The sequence below is a fragment of the Canis lupus genome, chromosome 1, assembly GCF_048164855.1.
Source record: "Canis lupus baileyi chromosome 1, mCanLup2.hap1, whole genome shotgun sequence".
Taxonomy (NCBI): Eukaryota; Metazoa; Chordata; class Mammalia; order Carnivora; family Canidae; genus Canis; species Canis lupus.
In genome coordinates this window covers 117038541-117064537 of record NC_132838.1, presented here as the reverse complement: position 1 = coordinate 117064537, position 25997 = coordinate 117038541, and the positions used below count along the sequence as shown (strand labels likewise).

Sequence of the window (25997 nt, the reverse complement as noted above, 5' to 3'; positions counted from 1 at the left end):
TTTCTAGCTACCTATGGGCTTTGCGGAAGGGACTATATGTTTTTCACAACATAAATAATCACAATACCACACAGGGACTGGCATATTGTATTCATTCACCCGTCCATCCACTTATTCAATCACATGTTCATTTACTCATTCATTTCATAGATATTTATTGAGATCCTGCCATGAACCTTACTAGGTACTGTTGCTACTGCAGCAACAAAACAGACAGAGTCCCTGTCCTCATGGAGTTCACACAATTTAAAGTGTAGTTTTAGTGTAAGAACAATCTACTGAATGATGTAACAGAATGGTTGGCCAGACTAGAGAACATAAGAATTTATAAGAAGCATTATGTCACATCAATTGGATTGATCTCTTATTTATTTGGGGGAAAATACCAGTTTAGAATCCCATCTTACATGACATAACAAAATAAATTCCAGTTGGATTTGAGTAATATGTGTGTGGGGGAATTGCATGGTGAAAATCTAAAGGAGGCTCTTATCAGCAAATATTGAACAAATTCTGTCTGGGGAAAGATGTTCTGAACTTCTATGTAGTGGGGGAAACAAAGCATCAAAGAGAAGACTGATGAAGTAGGCTGTAAAAGAGCTGGATATTTTATATGTCCAAAAAGGGCATAGGCAAACTGAAGTAAATATACATTAGAGAAGTATATTTGCAACAAAAATGATAGACAATTGGGTAACATCCTCAATGATTGAAGGTATTAACAAAGTAATGTGAAATTAACATGAAAACCCAACAAATAAAAATGGGTATAGAATATGAAAAAATGGGATGCCTGGGTGGCTCAGTGATTAAGCCTTCCAGCTCAGGGCGTGGTCCCAGGGTCCTGGGATCGAGTCCCACATCAGGCTTCCTGCATGGAGCCTGCTTCTCCCTCTGCCTGTGTCTCTGCCTCTCTCTGTGTGTCTCTCATGAATAAATAAATAAAATCTTTTTTAAAAAAGAATATGAACAGACAATTCATAGGGATGCCTGGGTAGCTCAGCAGTTGGGCGTCTGCCTTTGGCTCAGGTAATGATCTCAGGGCCTTGGGATAGAGTCCAGCATCTGGCTGCCTACACAGTGGGGAGTCTGCTTGTCCCTCTGCCCCTCCTCTGGCTCATGCTTCCCCCCCCCCTCACAAAAATAAGTAAATAAAATCTTTTTTAAAATTAAAGTGTTCCTTGATAAAAGAAATGTAGATTTTGGTGGTTTAAACAAAATTAGATGAGCTGCTTTATTATAAGACTTTTCATTAATGTGCTAGATTCCATGATAACTGTACAAGAAGGAATCTCCTAGGCATTATTTTCTGAATCTATTTAGTCATGAAGCCTGTATCAGTTAGCTACTGCTGTGTAACAAACCACACCAAAATTTGGCGGCTCAAAACCATTAATAAATAAATAGATTAGTTGACGGTTCTGCTGATCTGGGCCTGGTTTGGTGGATCCTTGATGAGGTGAAGCAGAAGGCAAGTTGGGGGAAAGCACAAGTTGACACTTGCAATCCTCATGCACCTACCCACCCAGGTGGGATATGTGTGATATTCCTTGGGCATTCCTGGCTGCCCTAAAGCAAAGGGAAGGGAAAAATAAATGGTTAACAAATAGAGATGAAGAGATCACAGTCCTGGAAGACATGAGTCTCCTTCAGTTGACAAATATCTCAGTGAAAAAAAAAAATCTCAGTGATTTATAAGAAAAAAAGCATTCTTGGGGTACCTGAGTGGTTCAGTCAGTTAGATGTCTGCCTTTGGCTCAGGTCATGATCCTAGGGTCCTAGGATTGAGCCCCATATCAGGTTCTCTGCTCAGCAGAGGCCTGCTTTGCCTCTCCCTCTACTGTCTCTCTCTCTCTCCGAGGTAAATAAATAACATATTTTTTAAAACACTTAAAAAAAAAAAAAAAATAAATAAATAAACACTTTTTTTAAAAAAGAAAAAAGCATTCTTATCAATAACCTAACTTCCAGAAGGAGACTCCCAACTGTCTTTTCTTTTTTTTAAGATTTATTTATTTATGATAGACAAAGAGAGAGAAAGAGAGAGAGAGAGAGAGAGAGAGAGGCAGAGACACAGGAGGAGGGAGAAGCAGGCTCCATGCAGGGAGCCCAATGTGGGACTGGATCCCGGGACTCCAGGATCGCACCCTGGGCCAAAGGCAGGCGCTAAACCTCTGAGCCACCCAGGGATCCCCCTGACTCCCAACTGTCTTAATGTTTATGCTTTACTAGACGGAAAAATAACGTGTCAGGAAAAAAAATTAATGATGTTATATAGTATATTGGCCAATTTGAGTGGATTTTGCTTTCTTACTGTTGACATTGTCTCCAGTATTTGAATTACGTGACAGGGTTCATTCCTGTCTTTATATTGTGCCCATTTTCCCACTTCTTTTTGGTAGAAAATGAAGTTTTTATATATTTTGATCCAGCCTGTGTACTTTGCACTCCACACCAAAGTGCGTCAGCTTCAATCATTCATTTTTTCATGAGATATTGACTTCAGAACTTCCAAATTAGCCTCAGTTTTCAGTGGGCCTCAGTTTTCATTTAATCCTATGTAGAGGGTGCCTGGGTGGCTCAGTGGTTGAGCTTCTGCCTGCGGCTCAGGTCGTGATCCTGGGGTCCTGGGATCGAGTCCCACATCGGGCTCCCTGCATGGAGCCTGCTTCTCCCTCTGCCTGTGGCTCTGCCTCTCTCTGTGTGTCTCTCATGAGTAAATAAATTTTAAAAATCTTAAAAAAAAACCCTATGTAGAGATCCAAGTCAATCAAGAAAGCTCCCGCTTCCTTTGTACCATCAAATGAATGCACCGCTCCACCCACACACAGGTCTCTATTTCTTTCCATAATGTCCAAAAATTCATCATGCGAGTTCCAACAGTGAAGAAACATTGGTAATTTTGTTTGTTCTGCCAATTGAAACTTTTTTCAAAATATTTTTTTAACACCAATCTGGACCACTTTCTCTATTATGTCTTGTAAGTCATCTTAAAGCTCCCGACCTCCCCTATAAATTCCTCTGAACATCGGATCTGTCAAGTGCTTACCGATATCCACAAACTTGAAGCGACTCATGTCTACCTCTCGGGCCCCACCCCCGGGAAACAGTTTCGGTGAGCAATTAGCCGATCTCTGCCCTACATTTTGGGACATGCTATTATCTGAAAATAGAGATGGGTTATGTTTGTTTGCCTGTCTCCCTCTGGATTATGACTGTTACATCCCCATCGCTGGTCCAGGGGCCTGGATATAGAAGCACTCAATAAATAAGTGTTGAATAAGTGAATGAAACATTTTCAGGTGATGGAATATTCTGGACACACCAAAAATTATATGTTTAGGGACATGGGAATTGTTCAGGGCATGTCGAATAGGCACTGAGGGTTAAGTGGCATTTAATATAACCCCTGTAACAGAACTCAACGTGGCAGCAACTTAAATAAAATTGTTCTTTCTTCCCTGTAAGTGGTGCAGGGCTGGTAACAAAACTTCTAGTATCAGACACACTTTGACTTATGGCACTGCCATGCCTAGCGGCGTGCCCTGGCCCATGTGGCCCAAGGTGGTTCCCACCACGTCTAAGTGCCAGGGAGCAAGAAGGAGAAAGAGGAAATGAAGCCTCACTCCGCTGCTTCTTCAGAGCATAACTGAGAAATGAAATCCTAGCTTTAGTGTTTAATTTCTTCTGCCTTATGGAGTGTGAGAGTCATCTCTTTGGTTACTTTCCAGGTCAAAGAGCTGATGCCTAACAGTGAAGTCAGGTCACAGGTGAGCAGTTGAAGGGACTATAGCTGCTTGTCCCAGGTTCATACAAGTTGTTTGCAAGTTGATGGGCGGGATGCAAATTGCATATACAAATTTTATATATTATCAGAAATCTAAAAAATCAAGCAGGAAATATAACTAAATAAAGGTTGTCTTTGAAAAGCGGGTGAATTTTTCCTTTTACATTTTCTCTTGCTTATTTTATATATTTTCTACGATGAGCAGGCATTACCAGGTATTTTAAATATTTTAAATTATGAAATATAGCACACCTACAGAAATGGAAAATAAGGATGCACAGTGTACAGGATCATTATAAAATGAACACGCAGGCCTCAGGGTGATCAGGTTGGGATAGGGGAACCCAGAAGCCTGTGAGATGCCAGAGAAGTTACCTGATTTAGCTGGAGCAGGAGGTGGGAGGGAATCACCAAGGAGAGCTTTGTGGTTTGGAAGGATGAGGAAGTTTTGTTGTGAGATCATGAAAGCACATACTCTACTGACAGATTCTGTTCTGATGAGGAAGTCTGAATTATATCAATAATCCCCCAAAGGATGATGACGAAGATAACTAAGAATTACTGACCATGTATCCCATGTTGAGCCTTGGGCTGGGTGATGGTGGGGACACAGTGGTCCCTGAGATAGCCCTGCCCACCACCTAAGTCCCCCAATCCAGTCCAGGAGACAGACATTATTGATCACTACTGATATTAATTTGTTATGCTGTCCTGGGGAAGAAGTTTTGGGACTCCTAAGAGTATATAAGAGGGCAACCTGCCCTAGTCTGTAATAGGGGAGGTCAATAAAGACTACTTTGATGAGGTGCAATCACCAAATCACCTCCAAAGCAAAAAGTGTAGGAGAAATGTTCCTGCAGAGACACAACCTATGCAAGAACCTGGCAGCAGGGAGCCTGGGAAGAGGACTGGGGATAGAATGATGGTTACTTTTTTCCATCTATTTGACTGGGATACAGAGTGCCTCTGAATTTGGCTAAATGTTATTTCCAGGTGTGTGTGTGAGGGTGTTTCCAAGCAAGATTATCATCTGGACCGGTAGACTGACTACGGCTGACTGCCCTCCCCAGTGCAGGAGGCATCATGCAAATCTCTGAGGGCCTGAACAGAACAGAGTCTGAGGAGGGGATAAGTTGAGTTCTCCCTGACTGTGGTGCTGGAACATTGGTCTTCTGCACTCAGACTGGGACTTATATCATTGGTTCCCCCTGGTTCTTAGATCTTCAGACTTGGACCAGGACTCAAACCACTGGCTTTCCTAGGCCTCCAGCTTGCAGACAGCAGAACGTGGGACTTCTCAAACTCCATGATGTGCCAATTCCTTATGATAAATCTCTTTCTCTTACTCTGTATATTCTATTGGTTCTGTTTCTCTGGAGGACCCTGACCAATACACCATTAAAGAAAGGGCAGAGTACTTGGGTGGCTAAATTGGCCTTCAGCTTAGATCATGATCCCGGGGTCCTGGGATTGAGTCCTGCATCCAGCTTCTGCTCTGCAGGGAGCCTGCTTCTCCCCCTGCCTGTGTCTCTGCCTCTCTCTCATGAATAAATAAATAAAATCTTTTAAAAAAGAAAGGGCTGTGGAGGGACATTCATCTGGATTAGGTATCACATAATCATTTGGCATCAAATAAGGTATAGATTTAGACCTCGTTATCCCATCCCCTCAGGCAAGTGACACCATCTCCCTAAACCTCCACCCCGTGTTAGTTCCTTTAGGAGAGAGTGAGTTGTGAGTGCCTTTGCAATACCTGCCGGTAAAGCAGTTACCTCAGCTTGTTCATCAAGACCTCAGGAGGCATCAAGCTCAGTTAGTTATGACTATTGTCAACTTATTAATTGATGGCATTGTAACATGAACATCGTTAAAGCAACAAATTGTGAGGATTAGAAGCATGAGCTACAGAGACAGCCTTCCTGAGGTCAAATCTTTTTTTTTTTTTTTTTTTTAAATAGGCAGGCTTTACAGGTGCACCTGGGTGGCTCAGTTGGCGAAGTGTCTGCCTTCAGCTCAGATCATGATCTCAGGATCCTGGGATGAGCCCCATGTTATCGGTCTCAGCAGGAAATCTGCTTCCCCCCTCCAGTCCCTCCCTCCCCATGCTTGTGTGCAAGCTCTCTATCTCTTTTAAATAAAAAATGAAATATTTTTTTAAAAATCTTTTAAAAAATAGGCTTTATGCCCAACGTGGGCCTCAAACTCACAACCCCGAGATCAAGAGTTACATTCTCTACCAACTGAGCCAGCCAGGCACCCCACTGAGTACCAATTTTGATTCTGGTACTTACCAACTGTGTGATCTTAGACAAGTAACCCCATCTCTTTTCTCATGGGATAATAGTAACAACTTCTACCTGCATCAGTTGGAATAGGCTAGGTTATGTTGTGATAACAAATGAGCCCTAGACCTTAGCAGACTAACTCTTCAATTTTTATTTCTTGCTCATAGAAACAGTCAGATTTCCTCCATGCCATGGCTCAGTGAGCCAGTTAGCTTCCTTTATTTGGCACCTCTGTGCTTGCCAGGCTCCCAATGTTACCTAGGCAGGGGATGAGAGAATAGAGGATCCTTCACGGGCCTTTATTTTTATTTTTATTTTATATTTTTTAAAGATTTTATTTACTTATTCATGAGAGACACAGAGACAGAGAAAGAGGCAGAGACACAGGCAGAGGCAGAAGCAGGCTCCATGCAGGGAGCCCAACGTGGGACTCGATCCTGGGTCTCCAGGATCACACCCCGGGCCAAAGGCGGTGCTAAACTGCTGAGCCACCAGGGCTGTCCTATTTTTAATTTTAAAAAAATATTTTACTTATTTATTTGACAGAGAGAAAGAGAGAGCACAAGCAGGGGGAGCAGCAAGCAGGAGAGGAGAAGCAGCCTCACTGCTGAGCAGAGAGCCCGATGTGGGGGGACCCTGAGATCATGACCTTAGCCGAAGGCAGACATTTAACCAACTGAGCCAGCCAGGTGCCACCTGCACTGGCTTTTAAATTCGACATTTAAAAGTGACACTCCCACCAGACCTGGCTGGCTTAATCTGTAGAGCATACAACTCTTGATCTCTGGGTCATGACTATAAGCTTCACATTGGGCATAAACATTACATAAGGGGCACCTGGCTGGCTCAGTTGGTGGAGCATGCAACTCTTGATCTTGGGATTGTAAATTCAAGCCCCACACTGGGTATAGAGATTACTTAAAAATAAAATCTTTAAATAAATAAATAAATAAATAAATAAATAAATAAATACACTCCCGATATTTCCATTCACATTTTATTGGCCAAAACAAGTCATAACCATGTCTGAATTCAAAGGAATCTGGAAGATGGTGGAGGACTTTAGTATGCTTGCTGTACTATCTCCCCTAAGGTGTGCTAGGCACTGTTCTAGGAACTCAGTACCCAGCGGTGAACAAGACGGACAGCAATCCCTTGAGCAGCTAATATTCTAGTGGGGGAGAAAGATAAGGAACTGGATAAATGAATAAACTATACACCATGTTAGCAGGTGATAAATGATAAAGGAAGCATGTGGGTGCAACGGGGAGTGTGGGGGTGAAATCAAAGATCTGAAAGGATCTTCCTGAGACCACTAGATGTGCAGACTTGAGGCACTAAGGTGTGGCCAGAGAGGGCCTTGGTAAAGGGGTAGCAGCCCTCAAGGGCACCAGGAGATGGGCTCTTTGGATATTGCTGCACTTGCAGGGCCTCCAAGGGGGCTGGGAACAACCAGGTTGAGGTGCCAGTAGTGCTTCTTCTCACTTTCTTAAGGAGGAAGAGGTGAGGTCAGAGAGGTGACAGTACAGATCACTAGCATGGGTGACCATGGTGAGGACTGACTCTTACCAGGAGAGAAGTGTGGCCAGGAGAGGGCCCAGACCTGACTCAGGGTATCACAGGCTCCCTCTGGCTGTGGATGGGGAGCAGACTGTGCGGGCAGGCAGGGAGCACAGAGCCCAGGGAGGAGCTGCTGTGGGGTCAGGTCAGGGAGGATGGAAACTGTCCCGGGCTGGGGCAGTGTTGGTGGAGTCAACATTTCCTGACGGGTTGGCACGGGTGCGGAAAAGAGGTCAGGATGATCCTGGGCTGTGCAGTCTCAGTCACTGGAAGGACAGAGGTGCCATCAACCTAGATGGGGAAAGGGGGGAGGGAGCAGGTTTGGGAGAAGTTAGAAGCTCAGTTTAGGATGTGTGAAGTTTGAGACACTTCTAAGACCCCTACAGAGAAGGTGAATAGAATGCAGTTTGTAGGAGCCTGGAGGTGTCTGGATTGAAGACAGAAATTTGGATCTTAGTAGCCTAGAGATGGACTGTACACCCCGAATGTGGGGGGAGATCCTCTATGGCATGAGCGGATACAGAGGAGGACCAAGGCCTGACACCTGGAGCCGGCCAGGGTTAAAAGGACAGGGAGACTGATCTAGATGCCAGTGAGTGGCAGCGTGTTAGGAGAGAGTGTAAGTGGCAAGCCAGCAACTGCAAGCCTCACCCAGTCTCAGGTCGGGGTGGAGACAGGGAGTGCTTCCTAGAAGAGGTGAGTCCTGAGCGACCTGAGTACCTACATCACCAGGTAAAAAAGGCGGGAGTGTTTCAGGTTGAGGGCATGGCCCATGCAAAGGCCTGGCAGGGAGCCCTGGAGAGGGCAGGCAGTGGAAGCTTTCCAGAGTGGTAGGGAAGGGTGTGGTAAGAAGGGAATTTGGATTAGTCGTCACCAAGTTTTGACTTCAGCCAGGCCCAGATTCCTACCTGGTTCTGCCATCCTCTGTGACCTTAGGCAAGTGACCCACCTGGCCTCCATTTTTCTCTCCTGTAAATTCCTGCCTCATAGGCAAGGCTTGTGTAGCAATTCCCTGGCCTGGCTGCTACTACAGTTTTGTCTGATGTGATCTTGTTATCTAGGCTATTATCATATTAATTATATTATTTTAAGTTTATTCCTTTTAGTAATCCCTATACCCAATGCCGGGCTTGAACTCATGACCCCGAGGTCAAGAGTTTCATGCTCTTCCAACTCAGCTAGTCAGGAGCGCCAATATTAATCATATTGGGCAGCCCGGGTGGCTCAGCGGTTTAGCACCGCCTTTGGCCCAGGGCGTGATCCTGGAGACCCTGGATCGAGTCCCACGTCGGGCTCCCTGTACGGAGCCTGCTTCTCCCTCTTCCTGTGTCTCTGCCTCTCTCTCTCTCCTCTCTGTGTATTCTCATGAATAAATAAATAAAATCTTAAGAAAAATTAATCATATTATTGAAGTCAATGCTTTAGGGTAGTGGTTAAGGTTACAGGCTAGGGAGTTTACCCTCAGTCAGTTTACTTGTAAAATGGAAATACTGCGTACATCCACGCCATAGGGCTGTTACAAGGGCATGTGAGGTTATATGTAAAGTGCTCAGGAGAGTGCCTGGCCCTTATTTTTATCAGTATCACCTAAGGGTAGGTCAGTCAACCACCTGAGGAATCCAGGTGGGCTACAGGAGGAGGGAACAGCAGCATGGGTACAGGCACACACAGTTTCCTCTTTACTAACCTTATTTACCACTCAATTCTGAGGGGGAATGGGAACCTTTGTTTCTCATTTTACAGATGAATAAATCCTTGCTAAAACGAAATGAAACAAAACAAAACAGCCTTGCTCAGAGCCCAAAGGATCCCAGTTATTAAATGTCAGAGCCAGGGTTCAGACTCAAGCTAAGTCAGCCTCCAGGGGAGAGTCGAAGGGGGCCAGACTTTCCAGAAGGCCTGGGAGCCAGATTAGCTCCCTCTGAGGAGCCCTGAAGTTTGGAGGCCGGAGGTCCCCAGAGGGGCTTCCGCTGCCGCCCTTTGCCCTGCCAGCTTCTGCATTCCCCACCCCCTACTTCTCCGCCCGATCTTGGGGACATCTAGCTTCAGAAACCAGGCCAGAGAGACTGACTGTTCGGGTGCCCAGGCCCCTCTTTAGTGATGGGAAGGAGGAGGCGACACTTGGCGCCGCTGACTCGGGGTAAAAGGATGCGGGGGGAGGAGGCACAGGCAACTTTTGTAGGCGGGGAAGTCCTTCCTGCAGTCTGACCGCCACCTGGTTGCTGCAGGGCCCCGGGAAAGCTAGTCCAGCCTTAGCCCCTTGCCCCAAATGCGGGCGCCGGTCCCCGGGCTGTGGGCCGAGCATCCGGGTCTCCAAATGCTTTGTGGCGACAGGACTAGGATCCGGGGCGCGGGCCCGAAGTCCCCTTCCCAGCGGACCGAAAACGGCACCGCGGGGCGCACGGGGGCTCGCTGTGGGGCCAGGATTCACACTGCAACACTAGGGGGGGATCCCGGGCACGGCGACCGCACTCCCTCAAGGACCGGGAAGACCTCGGATCTCGGAGCGCAGGGCGGGGTCCGCACCCACAGCTCAGGAAACGCGCGGGGCGGAGCCGCGGCGGCCGCTCGGGGTCACGGGAGGCGGGCCCGGCGCGCGCAGGCGCAGCTCAGGCCGGCTCTAGGACCGCGCGGAGGCCGGTCGGGCCGCCCGCAGAGCCCAGCCCCGCCCGCAGCCTGAGTCACCCGCCCCGCCCTGCGGAGCCGGACGCGGCCGGAGGCCCGGGAGCAGCGCGGACGAACGGATCCACGGACGAGTGAGCGAGGCGGTGAGCGCCCGATCTGGATTAGCCCTGTACTCCGTAACCCCGGTCCTTGCGGCCCCCATATCCAACACCCTTAAGCCCTGGTCTCAGGGGTCCCCCCCCCCGACCCATGATCTCAGACTGGAAGCCCCAGTTATGTCCGGCACCAGGTTATCCCCCCCTCCCCCGCCGGGGACTCTTCCACCCTCTGCCTCAGGATCTAAAGTTCGAGCCCGTGGATTTGAGAGGTACTCCTACAAATTATGCTCAGGGTAGGGTCCCCAGAACCACGATCCTTAGATCCGTTCTCCCAATTCTAATGGGCACCCCGTTATCCCAGGCCCCGGGATTCACACCCACAGTCTTAGACCCGAGCCCGCAGAATCAGCGGCGACATTGTAACCCGCTGCTGGGAGTATCGAAACCCTCAAGCTCACATTTCTGGGTTTCCTGAACCCTGCCCCAGAGCCTTCCAAGTGGAGAATCTCTGATCGGCGCCCCTCACCCGCCCAAGACCCCGAAACCCAGCTCTGGGGCTCGATCTGACTCGAGTACCTAGACATGTCAAAGATGTCTTGCACCAGATTGGGGCCCCCACCTGGAGAAGCCCCCAGACCTGGACCCTTACCCTTAATGATGCCTATGCACTATGGACTCAGTCCAGGGGCCCTCAAGCCAGAAGGAGATCCTTTGGACCCAGAGGGGATTTCAAACCCGATCCTCAGTCCCTGTCCCACCCATCCGAAAACTACCCTCCCCCAGAACCCCAGACCCCATCCCAAATGCACCGTCAAGCCCGAGCCAGAGCATAAGTCCTTGCCCGGAGGCCTCATGTTACTCCCCAAGTCCGGCTGCCAGAAATGCGTATTTTTGTGTGGAAGGAGCGGGCTCCGTGGCGATGCGGCCCCTTGACCCCCCCTTTCCCCCCCCAGGAATTTTAAATCGCAGCCATGTTCCTGGTTAACTCGTTCTTGAAAGGAGGCGGCGGCGGGGGAGGCGGGGGCCTGGGCGGGGGCCTGGGGAATGTGATCGGAGGCCTGATCAGCGGAGCCGGCGGCGGCGGCGGCGGCGGAGGAGGCGGCGGCGGCGGCGGCGGCGGCGGCGGGGGCGGAACGGCCATGCGCATCCTGGGCGGGGTCATTAGTGCCATCAGGTAAGGCGGGGCCTGAGGGGCGGGGCCCGGCGGAGGAGCATGTCCCGCCTGAGTAGATGGAGGTAACCTGGGGCCTGACCTGCCGTCTTCGAGGCTGGGCCACCCGCCTGGAGGGCGCGGGCCGTAGCGGGGCCGCTGGCAGTTCAGGAGGCGGCGCTTGACGTGGGCGGAGTCTGACGGCTGAGGGGCGATCTGCCGGGCGCTGCTCGGGGAGGTGGGGCTTGGGGGGGCGCGGCCTGCCTCCCGGCGGCCGGGAGACGAACGTTAGGGGGGCGGAGCCGCTGAGCCCGGCAGTCTCTTCCCGGGGCCAGGCCTGCCTTGCGGGCGCGGCGTGGCCGTGGTCTCGGGTCAGTGAGGCGCTGGACCCAGCAGAGGCCGAGGCCGAATGGGATGCGGGAGATGATCCTGAAGGAGGTGGATCTGGCTAGAAGTACGACCTGGTCGAGGTGGAGCGGGTTGTCACCAGGGGCCTCATTAACCGTGGCCCCCCTCGAAGGGGTGGGGACTCCTGGAGCTGGTGGGATGTTGGGAAACACGGGTGTTCAGGAAGCCACAGGACGGAGCAGGTTCCTAGACAGAAGGGGCCTGAGGAGGATGGAGCCCCAGGAAGCTGGGTCAGAGCTTCTATGAAGTGATCTGTTGAGGAATCTGTCACTGGGCAGGTGTGCCCTGGCCTGGCCCTGGCCTACCGTAGGGCGGGCCTCTGAGTTTCCTGCCAGGTGCAACCAGGGCAGCAAAGAGGGACCGTTAAGGCGAGCAGAAGGAGCCGGTGGGGAGGGTGGTGGGCTGGAGTTTGAGGGGTTGGGCACCGTCTTTGGAGGCTCCGCACACTGGCGCTAACTCCCTAACTCTCTCCCCTCAGTGAGGCAGCTGCGCAGTACAACCCAGAGCCTCCGGTAAGCCACCCTCTATAATCGGGGACCCTGCTTCTCACTCCCAGGCTTTTTTCCACACCCATCATTGTCCCTTTGTCCCCCTTATGAAATTCCACTCATTAAATCTCTCCCTTGCCAAGGTCCCCAAACTTAGCTATAGCCACTCCCTGCTTTCTGACCATCTCTCATTTCTTTGATCACCCAGCCACTCAGCCCATTCCGACTTTCCCACCAAGGGCTGTCCTGACCCGGGCACCCCTCCACCACTTGCTCTGAGATCTTTTCCCTCTGCAGCCTCCACGCACCCATTACTCCAACATTGAAGCCAATGAGAGCGAGGAGGTCCGGCAGTTCCGGAGGCTCTTTGCTCAGCTGGCTGGAGATGTAAGTAACCCTGGGCCCCTATCTTTGTCCTAAGTCTTCCACATCTTCCTTTGGGCTGCCCTTGCACACACCCCCAAAAATGGCAATCCCCAAAGAATCCCCATTCTCCTTCATGACATTCTTCCCTTGTGACCATCCCTGACTTTTCCCCACAGGACATGGAAGTCAGTGCCACAGAACTCATGAACATTCTCAACAAGGTCGTAACCAGACGTGAGTTGTTGGGCTCAACACATAGGACAGGTTTTGAGTCATGGGTTGCTGGGGTAGTTGTGACCTCTGGCTTCTGACTTTCAATCTGTCCCCCACAGATCCTGATCTGAAAACTGATGGTTTTGGCATTGACACATGTCGCAGCATGGTGGCCGTGATGGATGTATCCTTGGGGGCAATCTGACTGAAGCCTTGGGTGAAGGAGTTTTGTGAGAGCACGGTTAGGAGAGCCAGGGTGTAGCTTTCATACACACAAATGTGGACATACATATATCAGAACACACACTCACTACCACACACCCAGACGTGTGGCGATAAATAGTAACCTCAGCTATCACAGCTGGCATTTCACAGCTGTTCTGTTAAATAGGCAGAATTGTTTTAGTCCATTTTGTAGGTCAAGAAACTGAGACTCAGAGAGAGGCAATCATTTGTCTGAAGGTTACGCTTTACAAAGTAAGTGGCAGGGTAGGAATTTGGACTCAGGCCTTTTAGGCTCAAGAACCCAAGCTTATTTATTTTCTTTCTTTCTTTCTTTCTTTCTTTCTTTCTTTCTTTCTTTCTTTCTTTCTTTCTTTCTTTCTTTCTTTCTTCTTTCTTTCCTTCTTTTCTTTTTTTTTCTTTTCTTTCTTTTTCTAAATAAGTACTACACCCAACGTGGGGCTTGAACTCCCCAATCAGAGATCAAGTGTCACACACTCTACTGACTGAGCCAGCCAGGTGCCCCAAGAACCCAAGCTTATAACTGCTATAGGTATGCCTATATACTTGATGCACATATATGCAAGGGTACACTGTATAGGTGAAGATATGTGAAGGCATGTTCACAGGAACACACATGCATGTTTGCACATGGGCCAATCATTAATTGATCTTGGATACATGCATGCTCAGCACATAGGGGAAATGTAGACACCTATATATTGTCATGTGATCACATACATATGTAGCACAGAGTTCTACATGCTTGGCTGTGCTGTTTAGTGAGGTTATGGAGCCTCTCTGTGCCTTAATTTGCCAGTCTATAAAATGAAGTGAATGATAATAGTGAAACTGAATTGGAGCTACATGCAAAAGGTTTATTTAGGACAATGCATAGCCATAGCACATCGTAAGTGGTTGTACACATTAGCTGCTACTATGATCATAGGTAGAGTTTCATCTTTGAATTGGTTTCTTTCTCTGACTGGGGAATAATACTGGTGAGGCTGGTGTCTTAAGGACTTAGTGAGAAAAGTGACGTTCCTGCGAAGCTTAGCACTACTTGGCATGTACTAGGTAATTTGATAAGTCTTGGCCATCATTGTTTTTGAGAGTTTGTCAAATATTAGCCCCTGAGCTAAGGGCTTTATCTCATTCTGCTTGTATCACAAACCCAGCAAGTCTTTTTTTTTTTTTTTTTTTTTTTATTTATTCATGAGAGACACACAGAGAGAGGCAGAGACAGGCAGAGGGAGAAGCAGGCTCCATGCAGGGAGCCCATTGCGGGACTTGATCCTGGGACTTCAGGATCACGCCCTGGGCTGAAGGCAGACACTCAATTGCTGAACCACCGAGGTGTCCCATCCAGCAGGTCTTTACTATCATCACCTTATTTCCTTAGGGTTCCAAGATACCCTTGTTTTTCCCGTGTGCTGACCTTCATGAAATTAGACTGCTGTTAAGAATTTTATAGGGGTGCCTGGGTGGCTCCGTGGTTGAGCATCTTCCTTTGGCTCGGATTATGATCCCAGGGTCCTGGGATCAAGTCCCACATCGGGTTCCCTGCAGTGAGCCTGCTTCTCCCTCTGTCTATGTCTCTGCCTCTGTGTGTCTCTCATGAATGAAATCTTAAAAAATATATATATTTTTTTAAGATTTTGGTTTTTTTTATTTATTCATGACATTGAGAGAGAGAGAGACAGGCAGAGGGAGAAGCAGACTTTGTGCAGGGAGCCTGATGTGGGACTCGATCCCCAGTCTCCAGGATCACACCCTAGGCTGAAGGCGGTGCTAAACCCCTGGGCCACCGGGGCTGCCCCCACAAAAAAAGAATTTTATAAATGAGTTAGTTACTATTTTCAGGTGAGGAATTTATAGTTTAGAGAAGTTCAATATAATTCCCCATGGTTATGCTTATCGATTGATTTTTAATTATATTTTACTAAAAAATATTTAGGGGGATCCCTGGGTGGCTCGGCGGTTTCGCGCCTGCCTTTGGCCCAGGGCGCGATCCTGGAGTCCCGGGATCGAGTCCCGTGTCCGGCTCCCAGCATGGAGCCTGCTTCTCCCTCCTCCTGTCTCTGCCTCTCTCTCTCTCTATCATAATAAATAAATAAATCTTTAAAAAAATATTTAGTAATCTTTACACCCAATGTGGTGTTCAAACTCATGACCCTGAGATCAAGAGTCATGGGCTCTTCCAACTGAGCCAGCCAGGAACCCCCAAAATAAAATCTTAAAAAAAAAAAAAAGAAATATGAACTAAACTATGTGTGGATAAAAAGAAAAGTCAAACCATATCCAAGATGACGTGACAGCTGGGATAGGAGCTGGGGTTTTAGCCCAGGTTCCCCTGCCTGGTCGTTTTGCATACAGTGCATGTGTCTGGGTACAGCCGTCACACTATTCTTAACACACTTCCACCAGAGTGACACCACAGGCAAGCTGGGCTTCCAGGAATTCAAGTATCTGTGGAACAACATCAAAAAGTGGCAGGTATGTGGTGACCTCAAAGTCCTAGCACCAAGACCCTCAGGCCGTGCCCCATGAAGTTCAGTTTAATCCTTACCTGTCTGTCCCCATGCAGGCTATATACAAACAATTTGACGTTGACCGTTCAGGCACCATCTGCAGCAGTGAACTCCCGGGGGCCTTTGAGGCAGCAGGTACGGCTGGCAGGGAGGTGGCCTGACTGGGGGTGGGATTGGTACGGCGGTCCCCAGTGAGCTGGTCTGAGCCTAAATCTTAGGGGTGGGAGCGGGTTGGGCCTTGTGGCCTCCACACCTGAGACATGAAACCATTCTCAGGGTTCCACCTGAATGAACATCTCTACAACATGATCATCCGACGCTACTCGGATGAAGGAGGGAACATGGATTTTGACAACTTCATCAGCTGCCTGGTCAGGCTGGATGCCATGTTCCGTGAGTGATACCCCAGCTCTCTTCCCAGGTGGGGGTTTGCTCCACCTCCTTTGGCCAGAGTCTCCTTCGAGACTGATCCTGAGGCAAGCAACGCCAGGGACCACAGCAGCCCCAGCCCCTGCCCTCACATCACTCACGATCTAGCAGAGAAGAGGCAAATCTCCAGGCAGTGACAGCCCCGAACGGTTATAGTTGGGGCAGGGGAAGTGCAGGGCAGTGATCAGGCCTGGGAGGAGCAGTGGGTGTAGATTTGTGACTGGGGAAGCTCAGGGGGCTATTTGAACCTAGGAGGCACCTGATGCAGAATAAGGGGTCAAGGAGGGCTTCCTGGAGGAGGGCATGTGTGAACTGAGGCCTGAGGGATGAGGAGGAGTGACCCCAGGGAGAGAGTGGAGATGAGTGTTGCTGTGGGAACAGCCTGTGCCAAGGTGCTTTTGGTGTTTGCTGAACTCAGTTCTGAACGCTGAAGGGGTCTGGGGAGCAGAGCCATAAGGCTGGAGGAGTCAGTAGGGGCTGGATTGCAAGGGCTCTTGTGGACACAAATGCATTCAATCCTTAAGACCACCCTGAGAAAGTGGGAATTATTGTCGCCATTTTCTGGGGGAGGAAACTAGGGTTCAAGGAGGCAACACTGCTTGCTCACAGCCACTCAGGCAGGAAGTTGCAAAGTCAGAATTTGAACTCGGATCTGAGAGAACTGTGGGAAAAGAAGCAGGAGCAATGGGCACGGTCAGGCCATGCACGGCTGTGAGTGTCATGTTCAGGGGTGCTCAGACATTTATTGGGAGCAGTGGAGAGCCATAGCAGGTTCTAGTCAGAGAAAGGTCAGGGTCAGTTTTGGCTGAGGAAGAGCCCAGGGAAGGCAAAGCATTAAAACCATGGGTAGAGGGGATCCCTGGGTGGCTCAGCGGTTTGGCGCCTGCCTTCAGCCCAGGGTGTGATCCTGGAGTCCCGGGATCGGGTCCCACGTCGGGCTCCTGCATGGAACCTGCTTCTCCCTCTGCCTGTGTCTCTGTCTCTGTCTCTCTGTGTCTCTCAAGAATAAATAAATAAAATCTTTAAAAAAAATAAAATAAAACCATGGGTAGAAAAAACAAATAAATAAAACCATGGGTAGAGAAAAAGGGGCAGGTATGTCAGGGACGTGAAGAGAAGTCACTTATGAGAAGGTCTAAGAAATGGCCATTGGATTTACCACCAAGAGGGCCAGTAGGAACTACAGAAAGGAGCGTCTGGGACACCATGTATGTGGACACCCGAGGGTGGTAAGCAAGAGAGGGAGCAAAGACAGTGTAGGCCCAGGTTTGGCTGTGGGTGGGGAATACAGAGTCGGGTTTCAGGACGTGAGTGGGGACTACTCCGGACAGTAGGAGCAGGAAGTGGAGCCTGTAGAGCCTCCTCCCAGTAGCCAGTTGAGGCTGGAACTGGATGGCTAGGTCCTCAGAGGTATGTAGGAGGCTGGGGCTTGGGCAGAGGTGGGGTACATACAGGTCAGTATATGGAGGCCACTATCGAGGGGCTCACAGCCTGGCTTCCAATCCTCATGTCCCTGGACCACATCACTTCAGTTCTTCACATCACTTCACTTCTCTGTACCTTGTTTGTTTGTTTGTTTATTTATTTATTTATTTATTTATATTTTTATTTTTTTAAATTTATGATAGTCACACAGAGAGAGAGAGAGAGAGGCAGAGACACAGGCAGAGGGAGAAGCAGCCTCCATGCACCGGGAGCCCGATGTGGGATTCGATCCCAGGTCTCCAGGATCGCGCCCTGGGCCAAAGGCAGGTGCCAAACTGCTGCGCCACCCAGGGATCCCTGGAATGCACTTTATACAGTGCTTGGCACAGAGTAAGAACTCAGTAAAGTGCTAGCCATTATTTTATTATTTTTTCATATTATTTGAAAAAAAACTATTAAGTAAACTCTACATACAATGTGGGGCTTGAACTCATGACCCAGAGATCAAGAGCAGCATGCTCCAACTGAACAAGACCCGTGCCCCAAGTGCTAGTCGTCATTATCATCATTCCATATGTACATTTTTATCCTTTTTATTTGTTTTTTATTTATTTATTAAAGGTTTTATTTATTTATTCATGAGAGACACACAGAGAGAGGCAGAGACACAGGCAGAGGGAGAAGCAGGCTCCTCGCAGGGAGCCCGATGTGAGACTGGATCCCTGGACCCTGGGATCATACCCTGAGCCTAAGGCAGACATTCAACCACTGAGCCACCAGGCCGCCCTATTTTTTTTCTTCAGATTTTATTTTTATTTATTTTTATTTTTTAAAAGATTTTATTTATTCATGAGAGACCCAGAGAGAGAGAAGCAGAGACACAGGCAGAGGGAGAAGCAGGCTCCATGCAGGGAGCCTGACGTGGGACTCAATCCCAGGTTTCCAGGATCGTGTCCCCCGGCTGAAGGTGGCACCAAACCGCTGAGCCACCTGGGCTGCCCCAAGATTTTATTTTTAATCTCCACACCCAACATGGGGCTCAAACTCACAACCCTGAGATCAAGAGTCGCATTCTCTAGCAACTGAGCCAGCCAGATGCCGCTGCATGTTTTTATCCTAAAAGCCAAATCCCCCAACCCTTTTCTTCTCTAGGTGCCTTCAAATCTCTTGACAAGAATGGCACTGGACAAATTCAGGTGAACATCCAGGAGGTAAGAGCTCTCATTCTGAGATGTGGGTGCCCAGCAGGGGACACCCCCCCTCCCCTCAGCCTCATGTACCAATTGCTCCCTCCCTCCTATTTCCCAACAACCCCTGGGGGAAGGACAGAGAGAGGTGTCAGCTATTCCTCAGTTCCCTGCTCCTCACCCTGTGCCTTCCTCTCCCCAGTGGCTGCAGCTGACGATGTATTCCTGAATGGGAACCCCAGACCTGCCCCCTCATCGCCTCGCTATAGGAGTCACCTTGGATTCTTCTGTCTCTCCCAGGGCCGAGCCAGTCTGCAGTCTCGTCTTCATGGGTCCTACTGACCCACAGGTCTTTTGGTTCCCCCAGCCCTTGGCACTTGGCTTCTCAGCCAACAGCCAGGGCCCAACATGCCCCAACAAGCCATGCCCCAAGTTACCCCTGGCTCTGAGACACTCTAACACACCTTGTCCTGAGGGTCACCCCACCCTCGGCACACCCATCCCACACCCGCTCCGTAACCCCTGTCATGCACCTGTGCCAAACCCGGTAGTTATGTTGCTTCCACACCCCAAGGGCCCTTCTCTCAGTCTCGGGAAGATCACTCCAGTCCCTACACACTCTGGCACACTTGTTCACAGTTACCACCCTGGCAGCCAAACTCCAGGCCATAACAGGCCCGGGCGCCACCGTGCCTTTGTCTGTACTCTGCTCTCAGCCTGCCAGGCCCAGGAGGAAATAAAAGCACCCCAGTTGCTGCTCTCTCTAAAATCTGCCTCCTGTTCTGAGAGTTGAGGGGGAGGCTCTGTCTCTGTCAGGGGCAGAGGGAAGTCGGGTCCTAGCGGCGGGGGTGGTTTAGTCTGTATCCCCAGGCCTGGATCTGCATGTTTCCTAGTCCTTTTCTTGTCTTTGTCCTTTTTCCCATACTGGATTCTAGTTGAGCTATACTCTTTTCTTGCTGAGCTCCCTGTGGAGGCTGAGACTGGGACCCAGAAGCCTGGACAGTCTCTGCTTCTGCTGCAAGATCCAGGCTCTTGGGAGATGTCAGTACCCCCCACCCTAGCTCTGTTCCCCAAGGCCATGCTTGCTCCCTCTTGGCTCTGTCCTCACTTGCCTCTGCCTCTGTTGTGTCATGGATCCTGTTCAGTATCTTCCTTCCTACTCTTGAGGGTCTGGAGGGAGAGGGGCTGCCATCCTAGAATAGAGCCCCCTCTGGAATTCCAGGACGTGATCCCAGATCCCCAGGCCCTAAGAGGCAGCCCAGGGGGACCGTAGGGGTCCCTAGCTCCTCAGGAGGGCTGAGAGGCAGCAATATCCTGGGAGTAGCTTTGTAGTTGTAGTAATCCTCTAGCACGAGGGGCTCAGGGCTGGGGCAGTGGGCTGTCCTGGTGTCGCAATCCCTTGCTGGTGGGAGGATGGGCTTGCCAGGGGCGGGCAAACAAACGGAGGCCACAGCTGGGCTGGGTTCCCCAAAAAGCCAGCACATTTATTGATGCTTGTTCAGGTTCTCCAGGCTTCTTGGTCTCACTTCTTATGAGGGAAGGAGGCCCAGCCAAGGAAGTACAGGCTATAGACAGTGCCTAGGGAGGGAGGAAGGTGACACAGGGTGAGATCCTAATTGCCTCCCTGGACTCTATCTCAGCTTTTTAAAGCCCCTCTGCAGGCTCCTCAATCACCAGTCTGGATCCCAGCCCCAAGTCAGGCTCCAGCTCCCTTCCCAAACTGCACTTAAGGTGGAGAATCCCATAGTCTTGATCCAGACTAGGCTGCGGCTTTCTCCACAATTCCTGCCTGGGCCCCCACTCCTGGGGCAGAAGCCCAAGCCTATGTGTCCCCTCCATACATGCTAGCGCCAACTCCTGGACTGTCCCCAAACCTGGTCAGCTCGCAACCCAATCCCCTTCCTGAGCCCCAGCCCAGCCACTAGCCCTCTCCGCAAACCTCAGCCTGGGAAGCAGCAAACCTCAGCCTGGGAAGCAGCGCGAGCCGGCCTCCTCCCCCAGCAGCTCATGCGGTGGCAGCCGGCACTCACCCCCCAGACACAACCCCATGGTCACTCGGTACAGGATGTTGTCCGTTCCCCCGCCCTTCAGGTGCACCGGGAGGTCATTGTCCGCCTGGGTGGTGGAGGCATCGGGTGAGAAAGGGGTACGGTGGACTGCACCCCGTCTGTCCCTACTGTGTGTGCTCCAGGACCAAGCCAGGGGTCTGGATTCTTCCCCTCGCCCCGCCCCCGGCTCCTCCTACCTGGAAGAGTTTCTGTTTCTCAGCCACTCGGTTCTGGAAGCGGTTCCGGGCAGTTGAGCTGAAAGAGCGAACCAGCGCCTGGGAGACCTGGCGGGGAGGGAGGGGATGGGTGTCGGAGACACCAGAAAGGGTGCCCCCAAGGGGTCTGGCTGTTGGGGGGGCGGGGTGAGGGGATGGGCTCTCAGGCCTGGACGTGGGGACGGCCCTTCCTGTGTCTCAGCGGCAAGATCCGAACTGCCACTACCAGGCAAGGCAAGGGTTCTGTCCAGAAAGGCCCAGAGAAAGGGGACTCGCGCCGAGTCTGGCTTAGAGGTTTCCCGGTTGTTTAGAGGGTCTCGGAAGAAGAGCAGACCCAGAAGGAGACTTGTTCTGCGGGTCCAAGCCCCGAGATTTTTGTTTTTATTTATTTAATTTTTTTAAGGAGGGAAGCTTTCCTAGATTAACGGGAACGCTCCAGCCCTGGGTCCGTGCGCCTACGGGGGTTTGCATAGTGCCTGGGAAGGCCGCGGAGGGCAAGGGCGTTAGGTTCCCAGGGCCTAGTCCGGAGATGTTAACGCGGCCCCGGATGAAGGGCAGGAGCTCACTCCGCGGCGCTGGGCCGTGTTAGGGGCCGCGGCGGTCTCGCAAGCCCTTGGGTTAGCAGCCGGGGTTGAGAGCCCCGTGCTGTTTAGGAGGGAGCCCCGAACCCTGAAGGGGGCTCACGTTCCAAGGCCCCAGATCCCGGGAAGTTTAGTGAGTCTCGCATCGGGGCGAGCGCTTCCAGGTTGGGTTCCCCGGCCGGCCCTTGGGGGCCCTCACCCGCAGCGCCCTCATTGTGCGTCCTCCTCTTCGGCGATGTCACCTCCCCTCTCAACCCAAGGACACACGGAGCCCTCCCCTCCCCGGGGATCCCAGGCCACGCCCTCGGCGCGCCGCGTGACAGCTTTGTCCCGGGGTCGTGGCGGCTGGGGGGGGGGGGTGCGGGGGCGGGAAGATTCGCGTTCCTGCCGCAGGCGCGCCGAGAGCACGCTCCAATCCCGCCCCCGCGCCTAAAGCTCCGAAGCATCCGTTACTCGGAATTTCTTTGGTCCAAGTGGGGAGGAGCACGGAACTAGGGAATGCATTTTTGGTTTGTTTCTGCGGAGATACCCGTCCGGGGCGAGTGCAGTTCCTCTCCCTGGGTCTCAGATCTATCCCTACGGGAGATGGTATTGGAGAGCGAGTGAGGGCGCAGATAACCGGGTTCCAGCTTCTCGTTCTGTCTGCCTAGACTGGGTGATTGCACCTTCGGAGCCTTAGTTACCGTGTCTGTAACGTGGGAGCTAAATCAGGATCTTCCTCAAAGGTTTGTTGTGAGCATTAAATGAGCTCATAGAACAGCATAACTGAGCCAACCGTTATAATGGTGGTAATAACTTGCACAATTATTGCATAACTGAGCTGATAACTGCACAGAAACAAATGAGAGTCCTTATTTTTACTACTTTGTAGCAATAGGCTTGTTAAAAAACAAGTTTAGCCCAGTCAATGTGAAGATCTGAAAGATTTCATTAAATGATTCGTGAATTGGGCAGCAACCCCATCTATCGAAAGGAAGGGAGCTCCGTGGAGCTACAGAAAAGCAAAGGTTTTGAAAGGCCGCTGGGGAGAAAAATTAAAAAAAAAAAGGGGGGGGGGGAATTAGCAAAGAATGCACTGTTTTAGGCCCGGTCTGTCTCCTAAGGGGAATGGATGGGGTTTATGGGATTACCTCCTAGTGTTGACCAGTGAATTCCAATTTGGCTGGTTAACGGTTATATTCCTGGGGGTGTTGAAACGGCAGTTAGGTTAGGTATTCAGTCTTGGTTTACTGAAGTGGGGCCCTAGCACAAGTGACTGTATTAAACCTGTGATTTTTCTTTTAATGGGTTTATATACCAAGTATTTTTATACTTAATTTTCCTTTTTACCATGAAAAATTAAAAACAGAAAAAAGGGAGAAAGGACCCATCCACCACCAGCTTCAGCAATTATCACCATTATAATATATTTCATGTATTTGCCCCCATTCAACTCCTTTTTTCGCTTTATTGAAGTATTTTAAAGCAAATTGCAGCATCATAATTCATATTTACATATGTGTCTCTAACAGATGACTTTTAAAAAAGGAAAAACCTGATGATCCCCAGTTTGTGGATTGAATCTGGGATTCAGAAAGATCATTTAAATTTTTTTCTTTTTATTTGTAGGACAGTGGGTGAATTCTTTAAAAAAAAAAGTCTGTAGATTAGACAGTAACATTGTGTCAGTGTTAATTTCCTGATTTTGATGAGTGTGCTGTGAGTATGTAAAAGGATGTCCTTATTTTTAGGAAACACGTGCTGAAGTATCTGGGAGTAAAAGGTATCATATCTGTAACTTACTACCTTAAGATGGTTAAGAGACAAACTATATTTCTATATTCATGTCTTTTTGATCCTGATGTGCTGCCAGTTAAGTACAGTTGCCCTCATGGTTTAGTCATGACTGTGGCATAGTCTAAAAGGGTTTAACAATCTCTTTTAAAGAGGGCTTTTATAACAACTACATTCCCTTAACACTTTCAAACTATGCTTGTAAATTTAATACGTTAGACTTTTCCATTTAAGAGCTACAGTAGGCCAATTTAACAGATGACTCTTTGCTTAATACTTAACATAAGTTTTATGACTTTAGAATTATAAACTTATAAATGCATCAAATCTTATATTCCACTAATTGTTCCAATAGTGTATGTAAATAGTAAGGTTTCAACTAACAGTAAGTCTTAGTTACTAACTGGATTCCATATTTTAAATTGGAATTATAAAATTGACTTCTCATTTGAACAAGTTTTGTAATATTAAAGTTAATAAATAATATTCACAGGTTCCTTAAAACAAAAAAAGTTAATACCATGGTTTTGTCCATCTTAAGTATTTCTTTACATGATTTTTTTAATTTATTTTTTAAAGGTTTTATTTATTTATTCATGATAGACATAGAGAGAGAGAGAGAGGCAGAAACACAGGCAGAGAGAGAAGCAGGCTCCTTGCAAGGAGCCTGATGCAGGACTCGATCCCAGGACCAGGACCCCAGGATCATGCCCTGGGCCAAAGGCAGGCGCCAAACTGCTGAGCCACCCAGGGATCCTAATATTTCTTTTTTTAAAAAAGATTTTATTCATTTGTTATTGAGAGACACAGAGAGGGAGAGAGACAGAGACATAGGCAGAGGGAGAAGCAGGCTCCATGCAGGGAGCCTGATGTGGGACTTGATCCCGGGACTTCAGGATCACACCCTGGGCCAAAGGCAGACTCTCAACCACTGAGCCACCCAGGCATCCCTTTACATAATATTTCTAAATGTAATTTTTATTAGTGAATTCAAAATCTTCCCAAGGTTATATCGTGCTTATTTACACCATAAGATGCTCAATATCACACCATCAAGCATCATAAGGGGAAGTACAAATTAAAACCACAATGAGGGGATCCCTGGGTGGCGCAGCGGTTTGGCGCCTGCCTTTGGCCCAGGGCGCGATCCTGGAGACCCGGGATCGAATCCCACATCGGGCTCCCGGTGCATGGAGCCTGCTTCTCCCTCTGCCTGTGTCTCTGCCTCTCTCTCTCTATCTGTGTGTGACTATCATAAATAAATAAAAATTAAAAAAAAAAAAAAATAAAACCACAATGAGATACCACTACATACCCACTGGATGGCCAAGATTAAAAAGCTGACCGCACCAAATGCTGATGAGGATGTAGAACAATTGTAAGTCTCATACATTGCTGTCCAATCAGGAGATAGAAACCACCCAACAGATTAAACAGGGACATTTAATATAAAGAATTATTAACTATGATAAAAGAGTGTAAGAAACAAGGAAACCCTTTATAGTACCCTAGTGTTGAGACTACCGAAGAAAGGAAAAAATTGGAAGGGATTTAGACTTTTGCATGATTTGACCATTAGACGACAGAGAAGTTTGCCAGCTTAGCCAGGCAAGACTAGTCTGGAGTCGCTGGATGAATAGACAAGCCTCTGGAGTGTAGGCAGGGGAGCAGACGTTCAGTGACTGGTAGAGTGGACATGCAGTGGGAGTTGGTGCTGGCAGAGGCAGGGGCCTCTATGGCATGCAGGTCATGGAGGATGGGAAAGCTGTTTGCAGAAGGAATGACTGCTTGGTGTATGGCCCTTTGGACCACAGGTGCTTGTGTGCAAGCTACTTGGGCTTGCCGAGGGAATCCAGCAGGTAACAGCCTGTTGCATGGGGGTTCTGAGGGAGTCCAGGTAGGTGGCTGTGTGGGGTTGAATGGGGGCTCATCAAAGGAGTCTGGGTAGGTGGCCTTAGAAAGGCTGTTGCTGGGCTGAGGTTGGGACAGGTTCTGTGGGAGGTCCTCACACCCACACCATTGGATGCTGGACCCCAGCCTGCCTGCACTGAAAATTACAGGAAGCCTCTACTTTCCTGCAGTGTCTTTCAGTGTCCTCTACTGAGAAAGCCTAAGAATGTGCTATCCTTTTTTTCTTTTTTAAAAGATTTTACACTTAAGTAATCTCTACACCCACTGTGGGATTTGAACTTAAAACCCTAAGATCAAGAGTTGCACACTCTATCAACTGAGCCAGCCAGGCAGCTGTAGTGTGTGCTGTCTTTAAAGCAGAAATGCTTAAAGGAATTCCGTTGTCTATCACAGAGCATATGTTGAAGTGTGCATTTGGAGTTGGGATGCAGTAAAACTGTCTACCTCTCTGCCTACTCAGCTTCCATAGGCACCCACCTAGACACATTTGAGCTCTCTTACAGTAACAATAAAACTATTTTTCCCTATCCTTGGTCCAGTTGAAAGAGTTTTACTTTTCCCCAGAATAAGAACCAAGGTCCCAACAGTCACTGTATCTATCACAGCCAATACTAATCACTTCTCTAATTCTGTCACAATCCCACTGAATATTCTGTTATCCAAAGACTAAATTGCAAACCTCCAATAAGAACTTT

General features: G+C 49.2%; 2 protein-coding genes, 1 long non-coding RNA gene and 1 pseudogene across 9 annotated transcripts; 1 reads left to right on the top strand and 3 right to left on the bottom strand.

Annotated features, from left to right (window-relative positions):
• Positions 1-2178: 2178 nt before the first annotated feature.
• Positions 2179-4365, bottom strand: LOC140609761 (deoxyribonuclease TATDN1-like; annotated as a pseudogene).
• Positions 4366-7053: 2688 nt separating this feature from the next.
• Positions 7054-11762, bottom strand: LOC140602658 (uncharacterized). 2 transcript variants are annotated; one of them, XR_012005592.1, is made up of 3 exons: positions 11609-11750; positions 7642-7923; positions 7054-7243 (listed from the first exon to the last, which is right to left on the bottom strand). It is a non-coding gene; the product is annotated as an uncharacterized lncRNA (long non-coding RNA). The 2 variants fall into 2 exon arrangements; XR_012005583.1 differs by having other exon boundaries at positions 7054-7923; positions 11609-11762.
• On the top strand, positions 10258-19543 carry CAPNS1 (calpain small subunit 1). Of its 4 annotated transcripts, XM_072770843.1 has the most exons (11): positions 10258-10400; positions 11309-11529; positions 12392-12425; positions 12699-12788; positions 12944-13001; positions 13100-13164; positions 15630-15698; positions 15790-15868; positions 16010-16126; positions 18740-18798; positions 18977-19543. In XM_072770843.1, exons 2-11 carry the CDS (start codon positions 11327-11329, stop codon positions 19001-19003), a joined length of 801 nt encoding a protein of 266 aa, XP_072626944.1. In that variant the 5' UTR covers positions 10258-10400; positions 11309-11326; the 3' UTR covers positions 19004-19543. The 4 variants fall into 4 exon arrangements, with proteins under 4 accessions (XP_072626944.1, XP_072627032.1, XP_072627143.1 ...); XM_072770931.1 differs by lacking the exons at positions 10258-10400; positions 11309-11529 and adding an exon at positions 11547-11591; XM_072771042.1 differs by lacking the exons at positions 10258-10400; positions 11309-11529 and adding an exon at positions 11719-11743.
• Positions 19544-20233: 690 nt separating this feature from the next.
• Positions 20234-22050, bottom strand: COX7A1 (cytochrome c oxidase subunit 7A1). Of its 3 annotated transcripts, none has more exons than XM_072771757.1 (4): positions 21818-22050; positions 21020-21106; positions 20805-20889; positions 20234-20352 (listed from the first exon to the last, which is right to left on the bottom strand). In XM_072771757.1, the coding sequence occupies exons 1-4, from the start codon at positions 21830-21832 to the stop codon at positions 20297-20299; spliced, it is 243 nt and encodes an 80-aa protein (XP_072627858.1). In that variant the 5' UTR covers positions 21833-22050; the 3' UTR covers positions 20234-20296. The 3 variants fall into 3 exon arrangements, with proteins under 3 accessions (XP_072627858.1, XP_072627778.1, XP_072627711.1); XM_072771677.1 differs by having other exon boundaries at positions 20714-20889; positions 21818-21971; XM_072771610.1 differs by having other exon boundaries at positions 20736-20889; positions 21818-21970.
• Positions 22051-25997: the final 3947 nt, after the last annotated feature.

Excerpts from the sequence above, each read along its gene's own strand:
- CAPNS1 (XM_072770843.1), top strand. The coding sequence starts at position 11,327 with ATGTTCCTGGTTAACTCGTTCTTGAAAGGAGGCGGCGGCGGGGGAGGC. Across the intron at positions 11,530-12,391 it reads GGGGTCATTAGTGCCATCAG|TGAGGCAGCTGCGCAGTACA; the intron begins GTAAGGCGGGGC and ends CTCTCCCCTCAG. Across the intron at positions 18,799-18,976 it reads TTCAGGTGAACATCCAGGAG|TGGCTGCAGCTGACGATGTA; the intron begins GTAAGAGCTCTC and ends TCCTCTCCCCAG.
- COX7A1 (XM_072771677.1), bottom strand. Across the intron at positions 20,890-21,019 it reads AGAAACAGAAACTCTTCCAG|GCGGACAATGACCTCCCGGT; the intron begins GTAGGAGGAGCC and ends TCCACCACCCAG.